At 60.3% G+C, this 19,062-nt stretch overlaps 1 protein-coding gene across 1 annotated transcript in view; it reads left to right on the forward strand.

The window, feature by feature from the left end:
* ABLIM2 (actin binding LIM protein family member 2) overlaps window positions 1–19,062 on the forward strand; it is a 138,836-nt gene that overhangs the window by 45,861 nt on the left and 73,913 nt on the right. Inside the window, exons 3-6 of the mRNA XM_049632621.1 lie at window positions 1,094–1,277; window positions 8,198–8,313; window positions 14,232–14,358; window positions 17,350–17,443. Coding sequence (XP_049488578.1) covers window positions 1,094–1,277; window positions 8,198–8,313; window positions 14,232–14,358; window positions 17,350–17,443 — 521 coding nt within the window. The remainder of the gene's footprint in view (window positions 1–1,093; window positions 1,278–8,197; window positions 8,314–14,231; window positions 14,359–17,349; window positions 17,444–19,062) is intronic.

Here is a 19,062-nt window from a genome sequence, read left to right on the forward strand (position 1 = left end):
GGAGGAAGGAAGAAAAGAAGGAAGGAAGGAAGGGAGGGAGGAAGGAAGGAAGAAAGGAAGGGAGGAAGGAAGGGAGGAAGAAAGGAAGGGAGGAAGGAAGGAAGGAAGGAAGGAAAGAAGGAAGGAAGGAAGGAAGGAAGGAAGGAAGGAAGGGAGGAAGGAAGGAGGGAAGGAAGGAAGGGAGGAAGAAAGGAAGGGAGGAAGGAAGGGAGGAAGGAAGGGAGGAAGGAAAGAAGGAAGGAAGAAGGAAGGAAGGAAGGAAGGAGAGAAGGAAGGAAGGAAGGAAGGAAGGACGGATGTGGTTTTCAAGACTCTGCTTGGGGGCTGTGACCCAGGAGGACCCAGGACTGGCCCAGCTGGCAGGGTCTGGAGCTGCAGGGGCGCCCTCTTGGTCCCCAGCAGGGAGGGGCTGGGCCAGCCGGGGAGAGCATAGGCTGCTTCCTCTGAAACCTTGCATGGCTCCCACGTGCCCCTGGGCTGGAGGGGGGATGTGGGGGCGGGGAGGGGAAGGCACGGGTGTCCCGGACGCACACCGGCAGGCTGTCCTGAGGCAAGTCGCCCCGTTCCCCACCTGGCAAAGTTCTCTGAGCCCCTCCGCGGGGCTCTTCCTGGGGCCAGAAGAGTGTGTTTAGGGCACAGGGGACGAAAGGATTTGTGCTCAAGTGACCATGGCCTGTGGGAGTCTGTGGGAGTCTGGCCTTGGGAGACAGACGTGAGACGTGGAGACGGACATTGGAGGGGGCGTCGGGACTTCCTCGGTGGCCTGGGGACAACCACGGCGACGCGTCTGCCCTCCGCCCCGCGGGGCTTCCCGCCCAGGACGGGGCGCCTTCCGGGCCCGCTGTGTCCCGTGCTGGGAACGGCCGGGGAGCGGAGGGTCTCGGGGGCGTCGGCGCTCCTTCCCTGCCGGGGGGCCGAGGGGGCTGGCGAGGCGGCGCAACTCCCGGGCCCGGGTGGGGGCTGCTCTTCCGGAAGCTTCCGCGGGAGAGTCCGCGACCCGCGCAGGGCGGGGGGGGGGGGGGGGGGGGGGGCCGCGTGCGGCGGGAAACCCGCCCGGGGTCCCCGCCCTGCTGACGCCGCGGCCGCCCCCCAGCGTGTGGCTGTGACCTGGCCGAGGGCGGCTTCTTCGTGCGCCAGGGCGAGTACATCTGCACGCGGGACTACCAGAGGCTGTACGGGACCCGCTGCTTCAGCTGCGACCGGTTCATCGAGGGCGAGGTGGTGTCCGCGCTGGGCAAGACCTACCACCCCGACTGCTTCGTGTGCGCCGTGTGCCGGTGAGTGAGGCCGCGGGCTCCCCGCGCCTTCCCTGTCCTTCTCCCCTCCGTCCCTCCCTCCCTCCCTCCCTCCTCTCCCTCCCTCCCTCCTCTCCCTCCCTCCCTCCTTCCTTCTCTCCCTCCCTCCTTCTCCCCTCCCCCTCCCTCTCCCTCCCCTCCCCCTTCCTCTCCCTCCCCCCTCCCCCTCCCCCTCCCTTCCTCCTGTTGGGCCACAGCTGGGAGCAGAGGCAGGTGCCAGCCCAGGGCCGGCAGGCGGACATGCACCCAGGCACATCTTCACCCGGCCCGACCCGACCCTGCCGGCATCCACCCCTTGCCCCCAGCACAGGACCAGGCCCCCAGGCCCTCTTTCCCGGGGGGCACAGAGTGCAGCGGGTTCTGGGCTTCTGGGAAGGGGCTCCCTCCCCGCTCTTCGCGGCCCCCTCGGTCAGCTCCTCTCCCGCCGGCACTCTCCACACGTTTCTTCTCTTGCGTTGGTGCCTGTGGAGGCCACGCTTAGCCCCTCCTCAGCTGCCCCTGTCCTCGATCTGTGGGTGGCACCCCACCAGCCCCCCCGGGGGCAGGACCCCCAAGCGTGAGCGTCTTCCGGATCTGGGGAAGGGCCCCTCCCTTGCTACGCTCTCCCCAGCTGCGACCCCCACCGAGGCTTCAACACATGCCTGCTTGGGGTCCTGCCGCGGCCTCTACGCCAGGGTCCCCGCCTCTCTGTCTGTCGCTTCCCCTCGCTGCCCCCCCCCGCCCGGCATCCCTGAGAAAGTCCGGGCTCCTCAGCCTGGCTGAGAGGACTTCGCAGTCTGCTCTAGTTCATTCATTCATTCATTCATTCGTTCCTTCCTTCCTGCAACCAGGCTTTTTCAGCACCTGCGTGCGCCTGGTACAGGGCCGGTGCCGGTGACTCAGGGAGGCATTAGCCCAGACTCTAAGGGCTCAGCACCCAGAGACCCTGAAGTACGAGGGTGCACCGTCAGGGCCTTTCCTACCCTGGGGGGCAGCTCCCCTGCCTCAGCAGGGCACCACTGTGCCCTGCACAGGTGCTCACCTGGGCCCCACGGCACCTTCCCAGCAGCACGTCTCTGGAGTTGCGTGCGGGCAGGGGCTGGGCCTGCTTCCTCTGTGGTGCCCTGTGCCTGGCCCAGAGCAGGGGTGAGGCGGAGGGTCGCTGGAGATGGACTGAGGGCCTGATCCTCATGGCAGGGCCACAACCGGCTCCCCTCTCTGCCCTGCACCTCAGGGGGCTCAGCAGGGAGGCCAGAGCACCCTGCTCTGGCCAGAGCGCAGGCCAGTTTTCTCACGAGCACCCGGCCCCCAGACACATGGCTCCAGCTCCCAGGAACATGTCCCATTTCTGAGAGACAAAGAATAATAATAAAAAAAACTCCCCAGAGTTAATTTCTGCTCTGTGTTCTCTGTCTCACCACACCCAGTTTCAAGGGCAGTTTTTGAGCTGTTGGCTGTAGTTACAGCCTTGGTGCCAGACAGAAGTGGATATTTTTGTCAGGGAGGTGCAGAGACGGGGGAACGATGACAAGGAACGTTTCTAATGACAGTCACTGTGCTCTCGTGCCACGTTCAGGCCCAAGTTCCCATCAGGACTATCAAATAGTTGGTTTCTGTGCATGTAGCTTAGAGACGAGGAGACATGATCACCGTTGGCTAGAAGGATCACCTCTGGATAATCTCCTGTTTTGAAAACAACAGCAAACGGTTCTGTCACGCTGCATTGACCGCGTTGCACTTACCAATCTCCGTACACGACTATAAAACTGGACAAAATACACGAAACAACTGTTTTCAGGCACCGGAGCACAGGCTGCTTGGGACTAAGCCTGGAGACACAGGCAGCAGACTCTGAAAATACCCAGCTTTGTGCCCGGAGACAGTTTCTGGAGCCGTAGTACCAGGAGGGGAGACCGAGTCAGGAGGCGGTGATCCGAGCAGCAGGAGCCGTACTCCGGAGGGGAGGGGGCCCCGCAGAGCGAGTGCAGGGAGCAACGTGGGGGCGCCTCTGAGCCTTTGACTGGACACAAAGCCACCCAGGCAGAGAGGACATTTCACCAGGTGGACAGAGAGCGACCGGATCGCTGTAAGCTGAACCGTTCCCAGGGCTGGGAGACGTTCAAGTTGTGACCGGGCTGTTGAACACCCAGGTACGCAGTGGGGGGTCGTGCCTGATTAGTGGGGCTAAAATAGCCTGTGTGCGAAAGCTGCAAACACCTGCTGCGACGAAGAAAAGGGTCAAACCCACAAAAGGTCGCACTGATCTGCAAACGAGCCTCTGCCAGAAGAGACCCGGCACTCTCCATAGGAAGAGTGATGTCCAGCCCTCGGCATCATAGAATGTGGCGCCCAACATCCGATCAAATAGGACTAGTCACAGAAGAAGCTGGAAAATGAGACCCAAAGCCAGGAGAAAAACGAGTCAATAGAAGTAGACCCAGAAATGAGAGTGATGTGAGAGTAGCAGCCGGTGGCTTGAAAAAGTATTGGAAATATGCTTCGGTATTTAAAGGAAAATGTGAATATAAGTGGGAGTGTCACAGGACGCATGAAAAGAAACCAAGTGGGATTTCTGCAGATGAAAATTACAATTTCTGAGACGAAAATTCCTTCAAAGGAATTAGCGGTAGAGTAAGTATTGCAGAGGAAAGGCTTGGTGAACCTGAAGACAAAACCATAGGATCTATTCAGACTACAGCAAAGAGACAGAAAAGACTGGGAAACATGGGGACAGGTTCAGGAATCCGAGAATAAAGGATCTTTTTACCTGTCCAAGGGGGGGGGGGATCCAGGAGGTGGGGGAAGAGCGGATAATTGAAGAAATAATGGCTAAACGATTTCTAGTTTGATGAAAGCTGTTAACTCGTGGATCCAGGAATGTTGATGCATCTCAAGTAGCATAAACACAACAGAAACCTACTAAGCCCGTCGTCATCACATTTCTGAAAAATAGTAACACATCTAACAAGGAGCAAGAGGGGGAAAAAAACCCACATCACAGACAATGGAACAAAGGAATTCTTACAGACTTCTCACCTAAAACTATGCCCAACAGAAGACAATGGGCTAGTATCTTTAAAGACTTACAAGAAAGAAATCAATTCCATGCCAAGCCTCCCGCCCACCCCCCACACATCAAAAAAGAAAAAAAGAAAAAAGAAAAACACTTTCAAAAGTGAAGGCACGACCACTAAGGAATATGGGGTTTCTTGTTCGGGGCGACGAAAAAGTCCTCAAATTGATTGTGGGGATAAACGCCCAAGTCTGAGTAGCCTAGAAACCACGTTGAATGACATGAATGTCACACAGGCACCCCTCACTTTGTTGCACTTCTGTTTATTGTGCTTTGCAGACACTGCGTGTTTTACAAATTGGACGTTGTGCCAGTGCTGCATCGAGCGAGCGCGTCGGTGCCATTTTCCGACAGTATTTGCTCCCTTCGTGTCTCTGTCACCTTTCAGTCATTCTCACAACATGTCAAGCTTTTTCAGTTTCGTATTTGTTGGGCTGATGTGCGATCAGTGACTACGACTTACTGAAAGTTCGGGTGACGGTTAGTATTTTTTAGCAATAAAGTACTTTTTAAGGTATGTACGTGGTTTTTTTGACTTTGTGCTCTTGCACATCTAATAGACCACAGTGTAAACATACCTTTTCTACGCCCTGGGAAACCAGAAGATCCATTTGACTTGCTCTATTGCAATATTTGCTTCATTGCAGTGGTTTGGAACTGAACCCGTAATATCTCTGAGGGATGCCTGTAGTGTGTGATTAAAATGACATCAATAAATGTGTCCCCCTCCAAAATAATGAAGGCAAAATAAAGACTTCTGTCAGCACACAAAAGCTGAGAGAACTTGTTGCCAACACACCCGCGTGACGGGAAAGTTAAAGGAAGAAAAATAATGTCAAAAGCTATCAATAAAGTTCCAAAGCAAGCCATCAGCTGGTAGATAATATACATCTGATGAGGCATCGGCATCCAAATACGTACAGAACTTCTACAAGTCAGCAGCAAGAAGGTAAACCAAAGTCCTATGGAAAATGGGCAGAAAGGTTTAACAGACACTCCACAAAAGAATATAGACGAATGGCCATAAGCACATAAAACAGTGCAGATTGAAATGGTGAGGAACCATCAGCTAGCCACCAGAACGTCTAGAACGGAAACGGAAGGTAACGGCGATTGTTGGCGAGGGTATGAGCCTGAACGAACCCTCACGTGTTGCCGGTGGGAATGCAAAGTGGTGCGACCTCTCTGGAGATCAGTTTGGTGGTTCGTTACAAACTTAATCACAGAGTTAGCATATGCCCCGGGTACGTACCCAAGAGCAATGAAAGCACGTGACCACAGAATGACTTGTCACTGAACGTTCTCAGCAGCTTTATTTGTAACAGCCCCAAACTGGAAAGAACCCAGATGTCTGTCAACGGTGAATGGAATCGTGTTCCTCACCTGTGCGGGGGAGCACCGCTCAGTAGTAACGAGGTGCAAGCTATTCATGTGTGCAGCATGCGAGTGAGTGTCAGGGGCAGGACGCTGAACCAGACATCAGAGGCTATGTCCTGTGTGAGTCCATGTATATGTAGTTCCAGAAAAGGCATATCGGATCCATGGCGACAGAATGCCCACCATGGTTGCCTGGGGTCAAGGGTGGTGGTGGTGGAGGGTGGGGGAGTCATTACAGAAAATCACAGGGGACTTTTTGCAGTGGATGCAATGTCCCATATCATGACTGTGGTGTTGATAACATCAATGGGAACATTTGTCAAAGTATATTTCAATAAAGTTGAGCTAATACAATCATAGCTATCATTTATTCAGCCCCTCATGGTCCCAGGCTAGAGCTTTCCATACAATTTGTCCAATGGAGGGATGGATGGATGGATGGGTGGATGGGTGGATGGGTGGATGGATGGATGGGGGATGGGTGATGGATGGATGGATGTGGGTGGGAATGGATGGATGCATGGATGGATGGATGGATGGATGGTGTATGGATGCATGGTTGGGGGATGGGTGATGGATGGATGGATGGATGAATGGATGTGGGTGGGAATGGATATATCCATAAATGGATGGATGGATGGATGGATGGATGGATGGGTTGGTGGTTGGATGGGTGATGGATGGGTGATGGATGGATGGGTGCATGGATGGACGCATGGATGGATGAATCGCAGCCCGATGAGACAGGTATTTTCAGTCTCACTTCACAGGTGAGAAACAGGACTCGGACAGGGTAAGTAACCTGCTCTGGGTTACACAGCCAGAGACCCTGTGAGTGCACATGCAGGGAAGGTGAGGACCCCCCACTCTGTCCTAACACCGCACATTAGCAGGCCAGATGCAAGAGTCTAAGAGGGTGCAGCAGAGCACAGCGCTGACCACAGGTGACACAGCACAAGGCGTCAGCTGTGAAGGTTCTGGGCCCCGAGCAACCAGGTCTGCAGGGCTGTCTCACAAGCCTGGGGAGACAGGCCAGCTCAGCTTGTATTTGTCGTCGGTCCCCAAGAGCAGGAACTGGCCCAGTGGGGACCCGAGAACACACCTGCTGAATGACCCCCGGCCGCACAAGGTGGGGGCGATGGCAGGCTCTGTTGGGGGGACCCCTGCTGCAGGGTTCGGGCTGGCCTGGGGCCGGTGTGACCGGGCAGGCCTCGTGGGGAGGCCAGCTGGGTGAGGACGGCTGAGTTAGGCCTCCTGGGGGCCTCTGGTCATTCACTCGTTCACTCACCCATTCACGCATTACCAAGCACCTGCTGAGCGCCTGGGGTGTGCCATGGACTGTCCAGCCCTGAGAAGGCAAAGTGGAGACGACACAGGTTTAACCAGAGGAAAGGGCATGTGCTGGTCCAGGCTCCTGGCCCAGAGAGTTCTGCAGGCTCCTGGCCCCAGAGCACGGCTTCTCCGACCAGGCTGAGCCGGGGAAGGAACATGGCCCGGGGGCTGCCAGGAGCTCAGAGGCAGCAGGTGGCCGGGATGGGACATGGGCAGGACACTCGGGTCCGTCTTCCGGCCCCCGACTGCAGGTGGCCTGTCCCTGGCTCACCAGAGAGCAGCCACCTTCCCAGAGGGGAGGTCCTCGGTGAAGGAGGCTAGTAGGCTCCCTGCTGCCCCTTCCAGCCTGGCTCAGGGCAGCCCCGGGCCATGACCTACCTCGCACCGGGGCTGGGATTCACTCTGGATGCAGAATTCAGCAAGTGCCAGAACGCTCAGCAATCCAGGTAAACGATATTTCAGTGGGGTAGTTTCAAAAATTAAACTGTCTACAGGCACTGACTTTTTAGAGGCCTCAGTAGGTAAATCATGCGGCTCTGCAGCGGGGCAGGCCTTGCTTTGACTCCGGTTCTGACATGCATCTGCTGTGTGTCCTTGGAAAAGTTAACTATCCTCTCTGAACTTGGGTTTTCTCACCTAGGGAGCCAAAACTGAAGCAAACTCCAGCTTGGACAAATGTCCTAAAGTTATTAAATGAGGCATGCATGTGAGGCATCTATGGTGAGACGTGGCAGCTGGCATAGAGTAGGTGCTCAATAAATGCTCGCCGTTGCCATTATCATTGAACTGATTTGGACACAGCATCCTGGGCGGTCAGAGGAGGCAGGGTCGAGTGGAGGAGGGAGTCGTCGACGCTGCCTGGTTGGTTGCCGTGAGCCAAGCACGGGGCTGGCCCTCGCTGCCCCTCACCGGGGCGCTGCGATTCTGCCTGTTTGCACAGAGAGGAAACTGAGGCTTAGGTGTGGGCGACTGGCCTGGGCTCGCAGCAGGTCGGGGGGGCCCTGCGTGTCCTCAGCTTGCGGCACCCGTCTGCGCGAGGCCCCCGGGGAAGCGGTGGTATACGGGGCAGGGGGTCTCGGTCCCCCACCCCGGGAGAAGAGCCGGAGGCAATGCTGGCCGGTCACACGTTCTCTTATTTCAGGTTGCCCTTCCCGCCTGGGGACCGAGTGACCTTCAACGGGAAGGAATGCGTGTGTCAGAAGTGCTCCCTGCCCAAGACAGCGGGCGGCAGCGTGCACCTGTCCCAGGGCCTCTGGAGTAAGTGGGCACCGAGCGGTATGTGGGGGGAGGGGGTGGCTGGCCTCGCGGTGTCCGGGAGGGACCTGACCTCCCGGGGCACAGGCCGTGGGAGTGAACCCCTGACTGTGGACAAACACAGGGGACAGAAGGGGACAGAAGTCTCTGGGGCTCCTGGACCTCCAAGCGTTCGCGCAGCCGTGCCCTCCCTGCCACACGCCATTCCTCCTTTCAGCCCGGCTCCAGCCTGCCTCCTCCAGGAAGCCTCCTGGCCTCCTCTGGTCCTCTCCCTCCAATGCACGCACACACACACACACACACACACACACACACTGAGTTCCACCTTCTAGAGCTCAATAATAGTAGATAATTCTAGACCTTCCAGAAGCTCTTTGGGGGAGCCATTAGGAGAGCACTGAACTCTGGGCTCCTGAGGTCAGGGACTCCCGGGTTAAGTGCTACACACACACACACACACACACACACACACACCCGCCCTGCCCAGAGCTAGGCCGGGATTTGTATGCAGTAGGTGCTCAAGGCATGCTTGTTGGATGCAGAAGCAGATTGTAAAGGAATCAATGTGTGCTGAGTGCAGGGCAGCGAGAGGGCGAGGCAGGGGCTCTTCCGCAGACCTGCAGCTCTGCTGGGCCGGACGTGGGACGCCGGGACTGGGAAGGGCGCCCCGCGCTCCCGGGCCTGCTGCTGCCTGGTTCCCTGGGCAGGATTGGAGTTTCCGAGCCCACCCTGCGTGCCACGGTTGCTGTGGTGTCCCCGGTGCCTGAGTCACGTGTCCCTTGACAGAGGAGGGCTTTGTGCTGACGTCTATCACAGTTCATTCCTGCTCCCCCCCCCCCCCCCCCCGTTAAGCACCTTCTTCTTCCTCGCCCACCTTGTCTGCCATGTTGAAAATCTCTCCAGGAGAGATTGTACCTCCAGCCTTCCAGAAGCTCGGTGCTCCAGGGCCTGGTAGTAATTTCACTCTGTGGAGGGAGGTGAAGCCCTCATCTCTTGGGGAGACAAACTAACAGCCACGTCCGTTGGTGAGGCTGTTGCTTTGGGGCTTGCTGGGAGAGTCCTCCATTCAAGGATTTCTCTCCCGCTGAGGTCTGCATTGATTGAACTTCTGGCGATTTGCGTCGCAGTTGATGCTATTATAATTAAATCTGAAATAGTAATTAAAAGCTCTAACAAGCAAGATTAGAAGGGGGGAGGTTAGTTTGAACAGTTTGTCCAGAGCTCCCCGGCAGCCAGAGTAAAAAGAGAAACGTGCCTGACGACAGACTCCTTGTCTAAGAATTTTTTGAGTTGGGAAAGGCTCTGCCCTTTCCAAATATAAAAGTATTTTAAAATACCAAATTTACATTTCCAGAGAACAAATGCTCCCTTGACCCCCAGGTGATCTAATAATGTAACCCGCCCCATCTTCCAGTCCGCACTGAAAATCTCCCGCCTAGAACCTTTTTGGTGTCTGGGGAGTGTTAAACATTCACCACCAGCTCCTGGCTCCTGTGTGGATATCTGCAGAATCCTCCCAATCAATCCCCGCTTCCTTGTGTCCCCAGAGCAGCCCCGTCAGGCAGGATGCCTCCTCTCCGTCCCAGAAGTGCCCTGAGTCGGGCGGGGAGGTGGGTGTGTGTGTGCCAGGAGCCGGGTGTCCCGCTAGGCTCGAGCCAAGGGCTTCAAACTCCAAAGCAGGGGTGCAGGTGGCCCTTGTTCTGAAACTTGAAACACAGGTTCCAGTGGGTAGACATGGAAAGGAAGACGCTACAGGACAGGGAGAGAGCGGGCAGCCACCCGATCCTCGTGAGTGGACCAGCGGGGGGCTGCTACGTGGGGGGACAAGGGACGGAATGAAGCGGGAGAGACGGACACCAGATGGCAAAGCCGTGCCCAGTCCCACTGCATCCCGGAGGCAATGAGGAGCCATAGATGGCTGTTGAGTGAGGGATGCCAGGAGAAGCTTGAGCGGCAGCGTGGTCGGCCCGCAGGTCTCGGGGCCGGAGGAGCGCGGTGGGCGGAAAGGGGAAGCGGCTCTTCCCCGGGCAGCTGTTGAGGTCGGAGTCCAGCTGGAGCCCTGGGGCTCTGAGCGCCCCTCAGCATCCCTCTTGGCTCTGGCCCTGTGCCTGTTGCTTAGCAACAGGATAAGCGCTCTGCACTGCACGCCCACGCTGTTCCATCCCTGGAGGAGACACCACTCCTTCTGAATCTTGCACAACAGCTTCTGCCCCGGGCTGCCTCCCCCGCTGCCCCGAGGAGGGTCTCCTCCCCGAGAGCTCTTTTTGCTTCTCCCCCCCCACCGCTTCCCTTCCCTGGGCTCCCCCCTCCCTGGCCTCCAGCTCCGAACTGGGAGCTGGGGCTTGGAGGCCCCTCCAGAGTCAGGAGGGGTGGTGCACCCTCAGCAGGAAGGGGGGTGGGGGTGAGGGTCCACGGCCCTCCCCTCTGAGACCCGTGGCTTGTGGCCCTTGGGGTTTCCCCATCTTCTGCCCGAAAGAGCCTACGTTGCTCAGGTGCTCAGGGGTCGGCGGTGGGGCCCTGGAACCCCAGGCCCCTCGCTGGCCCTCTGCTGCCTGGGAAACGGGGCAGCGAGGCCGTGAGGTCGCATGCCCAGTAGGGTACGGTGACGGCTCTGTGCCCTTAATGGGGTGCTTCTGTCTTAGGGTGCGTCTGCCTTGGGGGGTGCTGCGGCCCCCAGGAGTCAACACGCTCTCGCCCCCGCGCTGCCGTCCGGGGTGGGTGTCGCCAGCTCAGCTCAGAGCCCCGGTGCGTGGGGGCACACTCGATCCGGTTTATCTTTCCTTGCCGTTGCCCCCGGCCCTTCCACTCAGTCCGGGCTTTCAGAGCAATGACGGGCCCCCTCAGGACGTGTCGGGCATTTTCAAGTTTTAGACGTCAGTCGGCTCCGTGCTTTCAAAAGTCAATCTCAGATCCGACTCTGAGCCCTTCCCTGCTCCCCGACCCAGTTTGACCTGGGGGCCAGTGGGTGACGGTGGGTCTGTCCCCCCTTGACTATGACGCCCCTCCCCCCCCCCGCCCTGTTCACAACCGGGCTTCAGAGAGGCCGCCCTGCACGTTCTGTGTCCCACGCAAGTTAGCGGCAGAGCTGAAGATCTCATGACCACGTCCGCTAGAGGAGGGAGCGCTTTGGGGCAGACAGGAAGCTGTCTGGAACTTTCTAGAAGGGTCATGCTGGGGCAGCGGCCCAGGCTCAGCCTGTTGCTGTGACAGCAGAGCCAGTCCCCTTTGCCGACAGCTGTTGTCGGCGGGATTCATCACACGGGGTTCTGTACTGTCGTCTGCAAAGCCGTGCAAAGCTATGCTGAGCTCCAGTCGTGTTTGGAGAGTGGCGATTGCTGTTGCCGTGGCAACGGTCCTTCCTGCAAGCGCTCTGGCCTCAGAGTTCACAGCCCACTATTAGCGAGACTCTGCCCCAGGCTCGCTGGGGTGGGTGTGGGGTCCCCGTCCTCCTGCAGACACAGCCGGCTCGCTCCGGGAGCCTCTGGACCCGCCCCCCCGGGGCCGGACAGGCGCGAATATGGTAGCTGGCGGGGTGACAATGTGGGAGATGTCCTCAGGTGGCTTCCCGCAGGGAGCTGGGCCCCCGGGTCTTCCAGCAACAATCAGGCGTTGGGCCTCTTGCGCGTTTATTCAGTTATCAAACACATCCACGGGCCTGTGGCCTCATAACAAGTGTGTGAGCCTACACTGCTGTTGGCCCCGTAGAATGCACCCCCTTCGTACGGGGCACAGAGAGGCCAAGCGGCTAGCCCACAGTCGCACAGCGGGTGAGGGCAGCCAGGCTCCAAGGGCCAGGTTTCTAACCACTGTGCTACCCTGCCCCCTCCCCCTCCCCCCGGCCCTGGGCACAATGCGGTGTGGCCTGCTCCTTCACTTAGTCCATGTACAGAGAAGCAAACTAAGGCTCCAAGCCTGGTTTCTCGACTCTAGAGCCACTGACAGTTGGGGCCGGATGATTCTGTGCGGTGGGACCATCCTGCACGCCGGAGGGCCCCGAGCGGCGGGCCTGGCCTCGCCCGCCAGGTGCCTGGGGCATGCCCCCCTCCAGCGGGGACAATCAAAAGTGTGTCCGGACATTGCCAGGTGTCCCCTGGGGAGCACAGCCGTCCTCGGTCGACAGGCGGTGATGTGGAGCTTACAGGGCGAGCCCGCAGTCGAAGCCAGCCCGCGGGAGTCCGGAACTGGCGAGCCGCCATTGCCTCCGTGCTGCTGGGGACCCACGGAGGTCGAAGGTTGGGGAGGGGCTCTGGGTGCTTCCTGAACTGGAGAAAGGAGGGCGTTCTCTCGGTCCCCACTCATTCATTCACGCGTGCGCGCACGCACTCATTGGCCCAGCGTTCTCCAGCTGCCGGCCGCGCTGGGCCTCGAGGGGCCCCGGCTGAGCGAGCTGCCTGCTTCCCCAGCCCGCAGTCTTGGAGCGGGAGTCTGTTCTTTGGGCGTTTGGTGCGCAGTTTGCGTGTGATAATTTAGGAAAGCCAGAGCTCGACCAACGGTTCTGTGGGCGTCAAATGGTTTTTTTTCTGAAAACAATAGGACGCTGCCATCTGCCAAGGAGAAGAGCATTTGTGGAGCCCCCGCCGTGCGCCAGGCCCGTGCGTGCCCCCCGCCCCCACCACCCTGTGCCTTTCTGTTTTGTCATTCGATGGGATGGCCCCACCCCCCACCCCCCCAGTGAGGACACGGGGCCCAGAGGGGACAGAGCTCGGCCCAGTGCGGCCCTGTGAGCCGTGGGGGCCAGGACCGGTAGCCGGGCCTGTCGCGCCCTGGGCTACCCTCTCTCATCTCAGGGTGCGGGGTCCCCGCTCGGCCTGCAAGCCCCTCGGCTGAGCCTGGGTTGCTGCGGGCTCCTGTGGGCCGTGGGGGCCGTTTGCCAGATGCCTTCTCCTTGTGTCTGCTCATCAGGACCCTGCGGGGCCCCCGAGGCCCATCCTGCCCCTGACACACCCAGATACACATACACACACACACACACACACACACACACACACACCCGGCAGGCGATGCCGCCAGTGTCTGTGCCCCAGGCTCCCCTGGCCTGGCTCCACCCCGTCATCCTTCAGCACAGGTGTCACTGGCTGGGGACCCCGTTGCGGTCCCCAGGCCAGGCCTCAGAGGCCTACGCGCTGAGGGGCGGGCCTGGGACCCAAGGGCCATTGAGCAGGGAGGGGCACACTGGGAGGGGCAGCGGGGGCGTGGGGAGGCCAGTGCCCCGACGGGCGGGGGCCACAGGGTGAGGGGTGCGTATCACCTGGGGGCGGTTTGCCAAGGGAGGGACCCCCCAGGCTGACCACCCGGGGCCCGGCTCAGACGCGGGCTGAGGCCCGAAGCACAGGTGGGGACAGGGCGGTCCGTATCGGGGATGCCGATGTCTGCATCGGGTACAGACGGCCACGGGAAGAGGTCCAGACAAGTGGGTTGGGAGGGCTTCCTGGGAGGGGCATCAGGGCAGGCGAGGGCCCAGAGGAAGGAATGGCAGGGGTGACAGCTCAGACCTCCCTAATGCAGTGCGTTTCCTCGGGGGGCACGTTGGCCGGGTCACTTAGGTTCACTCTGCTTTAAGACAGAGGAGGACGCGCTGCCCGCCCCTCCAGGCGGCCCCCACCCTGCAGTGTGGTCTTGTCCCAGGACACACCCGCTGCCAGGCCCTGGCCCCATCCTCTGCAAGGCAGGGCCCTTTCAGCTCCCAGCCCAGGCTGCATGCAGTCGGCGCTCAATGCCTGAGGAGACGAACCTCGTGGCTCGTTTCTCGGCACTTGTGCCGGCTGGCGTGTAGCAGGGTCCCTCCAGCACAGCCAGCTGGACTGTCCCCTCTGTCCCCTCCCACAGACCGTGGGCACTTCTGAGCCCGGAGGCCCGGCGGGATAGGCCCCCACGCCCCCTGGCCCACGATGGCCATGTCTGTGTCCTGCTCTTTCTTTCAGGTTGCGGGGGCTGCGGCACGGAAATTAAAAACGGCCAGTCCCTGGTGGCTTTGGACAAACACTGGCACTTGGGCTGTTTTAAGTGCGAGACGTGTGGGAAACAGCTGGACGCGGAATACATCAGCAAGTGAGTGGTCGGCCCTCCCGCGTCTGCCTGTGCTGACGGTGCCTCCCGGGGCCGTGGCTGCCCCGTGGCCCACGCGGCCCAGGCCCCTGCGTGTCTGTCCCCCCGCCCGGCGCCCCCTCCCACCAGCCTCGCCTCCATAGTGTTTCCGTGGATCGAAGCAGAGACCGTGGCCCCCAGCTTAGCCTTTGTAAGATGCCTCCCTACACCCGTCCCCGGGTGTCACCCTCCCGTGGCGCCTGGATCACCTGCAGAGTGCACCGAGCGCCGGCTGACCGCAGCAGCGGGAGCGAGGGGGCGAGGGCTGACCAGCCTCAGCTGTCACCGACGTGGTGGCTCAGCCCCACGCAACAGCTTGGGCGGTCCCTGGGCATTGGGCAGCTCCCCCTGGCCGGCCCGGTGTCCCCACGCGTGCAGCCCGGATGCGGTGATGGCTGGTTTGCGTGGGGGTCGGAGGGCACATCTCATCAGAAGGCCGTGCAGAGGGAGCCTCTGGGGGCGGGGGGGTGGTCAGCCCCGAGCAGGAGCAGCTGGCTTGCCAGGGAGGGGTGCGTTTGCTGGGATCGGCGGACCGAGTCAGGGAAGGCCCCACCGTGGCACAGAGTCGGGGGGAGCTGAGATGTGCAGGCTCCTTCCTGCAAGTCAGGGGGCGCTGTGGGCCACTAACACGGGGGACCCTGCTGGCTCCTGATGCCGGAGGGAGCGGGTCTGTCACAGGAACCCACCGTGCGGGGGAACCGCGCAGAGTGAACCCCGCGTGCACGCACACCCTCACGCGGGAGTACCGGCCACACCCGGGGAATCGGAATCAGGCCGCCGACGTGCCAGCTGCTCTGGTGCTCTCGTGCTGCACGAGGCCACCCCGGGGGCAACGGGGCGAAGGGGGCGCGGGGTCCCTCCGTCTCCTTCCTCACGGCTGCGTGAGAGGGCACGCTTCTCTCAGAACAAAACGTTTTCAGTTAAAGCCCCCAAGCCAAGACGATCCAGGCTGGATGGGGCTGGGGGAGGTACCGGCCGTGCCTCTGTCGTAGTAAAGGAAGGGGTGACTCACGTGAGGGCAGCCCGGGAGGCCGAGCCCTCGAAGGCACCATAGCGAGCGCCCAGCCCCCAGCGCTGGCTGCCTCTGGAGCCCACCCACACGCACGCCTGTCACTCAGCGGCCTTCAGAGCTGTCCCAGAATTGTCAGGGAGGCTGCGTGGGTGTTGCCATGGAGACATTATCTTTGAACCTCCTGGGTTTGGGGCACAACCGTTCCCAGTGGGGGATAACAGGGGCCCTGAGGTCAGCAGGCCTTTGAAAGCAGATCCTGAGGGCTCGATTTACAGGCTCCTCTGCTGGAAGGCAGCGCTTCCTCCCTCCGAGGCTGGGGGGGGTCGGAGAAATGCCCTGCGGCCACTGCGGCCCCGGGGGCTTGAACCCCCCCCCCCCCCCCCCTTCCCCTCCTGCCTGAGGCCTTGGGGCCAACAGAAGGTCCAGAGCTTTGAGGGAAAGACAGCGGCATTAGCTGCGGTCTCCCCACAGCTCGAGAAGCTTACCCCTGTCGGCAGCTGGAAACCTGGAAACCAGTCACGACCACACTGGGAGGAACGTGGCAGCTTCAGCAGTCGGGGGAGGGGGGATGCACTGGGGCAGCGGGTGTCCCCGCGTGCCCGTGGCCTCTGCGCCCAACTCCCGCTGGGCGGGGCCGAGGGCCAGCCCCGGTCAGCAACGACAGCGGCCTCGGCCACCAGTTGGCGAGTGCCTGCCCTGTGCTAGGCGCTGACCACACCTTCTCTTCTTTAAAAATTTTTTTTCAACGTTTTTTATTTATTTTTGGGACAGAGAGAGACAGAGCATGAACGGGGGAGGGGCAGAGAGAGAGGGAGACACAGAATCGGAAACAGGCTCCAGGCTCCGAGCCATCAGCCCAGAGCCTGACGAGGGGCTCGAACTCACGGACCGCGAGATCGTGACCTGGCTGAAGTCGGACACTTAACCGACGGCGCCACCCAGGCGCCCCAGACCTTCTCTTCTTTAGACCTTACGGTCACCTCTCCCATTTCACAGCTGGGGAAGCTGAGGCTCAGGGAGGTTAAGTGACCTGCCCAGGGGCACACAGCTGGGCCTTGGCGTTTGATGGCAAGCCTGTTCACTTCGCCGTCACACGGCCTCCCGCCGTGCTGTGTTGACCTCAAAATAGTCATTGCAGTCGCTGGTAGAGGGGTTCCCACCATGTGTCCCATGCTGTGCCGGGCGACGTGCCTGCACTGTGTTCCCTCGTCAGCACCCCGAAAACCGGACCAAAGCCCGCCCAAGCCCGCCCAGTACTCGGGAGCAGTGCCCCACACGCGGTGTGCCCCACGCCACGAACAGCACCCGCGGCAGATACGCGTGCCCTGTGGCCCTCCCGCTCCCTCCCTCGCAGCCGGATGCCTCTGCCACCACAGCCGGGGACAGCGAGGGTCGTCCCAACCCAGCCCAAGTGCCAGGCCCTGATGGTTCGTCACACACCCTTTGTGGCTCGTGGTTTCATAGGGCAGCCCGGACCCCTTTCGGAGGGAGTGGGAAGCCACCTGCTGAGTAAATAGGCCGCCTCCCACCCAGATGCCGAACGTGGGACAGAATGAACCAGAAGCAAGAGCCACGTCCCTGGAAACATCTTCGATTTCCCAGATACGGCTTTTATTCTCTCGGCTGAGCCTCCGGAGGCGGCTGCCACCTCTGCCCCCCCCCCCCAGCTCCACCGCTGGGCCCGGGGCGCCCCGCTCTGTGCGCCTCAGTTTCTGCCCCTGTAAAACGGGCCCCTCTTCCCGGCATTTCTCGTGGGGCCAGGGCGGCGGTGGAGGAGGGGTGCTGGCACCCAAAGCGCCCAGGAAACGCTGATGGTGGCCATCTGGAGTAGGAGGAAGTGGTGTTTCCCCCTTTGACGCGGTCCCTCTCGTTGGCAACGGCTGTGGGCCTCGGGGGCCCCGGGGTGAAGCCCCCGCGCGTCCTGACCGCCCGTCTCGTTGCAGGGACGGGCTGCCCTACTGCGAGACCGACTACCACACCAAGTTCGGCATCCGCTGTGACGGCTGTGAGAAGTACATCACGGGGCACGTGCTGGAGGTGAGTGGGCCTCCGGGCGCCCTCTCCGGGCAGGTCCTGCTCGTGTGTGCGTGTTCCCGTGTGTGCGCGCAAGGATACGTGCCCCCGAGCCCTTGCCTCCTCACTCCTCTCGGCTCTGCCGGAAGACAGCTTCCTCAGCCTTCCGGGGCCTGCTCGCTGAGGGCCACCTCCTCCAGGAAGCCCTCTCCGGACAGTCTCCCCTGTGCCCTCTGCGAGCTGATGGAGTCGGTGGGAAGGGTTGAGATGTGGGTCCAGCCCTTCCGCATCTAGATGGGGGTCTGAGACCTGCAGGAGGTCCAGGCGGCAGGACCGGGTGCCCGTAGGAAGCCTAGAGTGGTCTCCCGGCAGGCCCGGTCACACGGCAGCCACGGGGCAGGCAGGCTTTCTGGGGTGCCCACGCTGTGTCTTTGGATCCCGGTGGGAGTTACGTGGCTGTGTCTCTTTGTGGAAGTAACATATATCATGCACTTCGGTACATTTGTTCCCAAGATACATCTCATGGGACGACCGAACCCCAGCCACCTGGTCGTCAGACCCAGCTCGTCCCCGTATCCATTCTTCAGCCCCTCCTTGGCTTTGTCCATGGGGAAGGCACAGGTGACGGGGGCCTCAGGGGACAGGGAGGGGGGTCACAGAGGAGCCCCCGGGGGCGGAAAGATAGGGGGGCACCCCCCCCCGGCCATCCCCGACAAAGGCTTTTGAGCCAGGGAGTGCCTGGGGGCCAGGGACAGTGGGACACGTGGGGTGCCCCTCGCGTCCCCAAGGATGTCTGCCCTGCCTGTACCCACAGCCAGTGCCTGGCCCACGAGCGGGGTCTCAGTTGCTGCAGCGGAATCATACCTGGAACTCTGAGTTGCTTTTCTCGAAATTACACCTGGCATCTGAGTGACGGGGACAGAGTTGCTGCAGGCCCTCAGCCCCACCTCTTTCCACCCCGGCCCTCTCTTGCCCCTGCACCCAGGGGTGGGAAGGGGAGAGGGGAGAGGGGTATCACACCCACAGGCAGCAGACCTGCCCCTCTCCTCATTTCCGGGGTGGGAAACCCTGGAGACCAGCATGGTGGGGGCAGCCCTGCCTCTGCGGAGGGGCCCGAGGATGGGTGTGGTCACACGCGTGCGGACTGGGGACAGGGTGCAGAGTACAGAGAAGGGGAGAGCCGCGGGTGATGTGATCAGGGGTAGCTTCGCTTCTCGGCTGGTTTCCTTCCAGTGTTTTCTCTCTTGACGTAATTACAGTTCAGACCAAACTGTTTATACGTTATATCCTGATTCTGTCCGGTTCACATTTCCTCCTTAGCAGATTCTCTTGTTTTCGTTTTTGTTTTGTAAGATGGGCTTTTAAATTTTTTTTTTATTTTTAATTTTTATTTATTTACTCTTAATCTAATTCATTGTCAAGGTGGCTAACACACAGGGTGTAGAGTGTGCTCCTGGTTTTGGGGGTAGATGCCCGTGTTTCATCGCTTACATACGACACCCAGTGCTCGTCCCAACACGTGCCCTCCTCAATGCCCGTCACCCATTTGCATGGGCCTTTTCTCAAACCGCTCGATTGGAACATAGCTCACGTGCAGCTCCGTGGCCGTCAGTTTCTGCGTCGACGCACGCACCTCGTGCCGT

This window comes from Panthera uncia, chromosome B1 (genome assembly GCF_023721935.1).
Source record: "Panthera uncia isolate 11264 chromosome B1, Puncia_PCG_1.0, whole genome shotgun sequence".
NCBI lineage: Eukaryota > Metazoa > Chordata > Mammalia > Carnivora > Felidae > Panthera > Panthera uncia.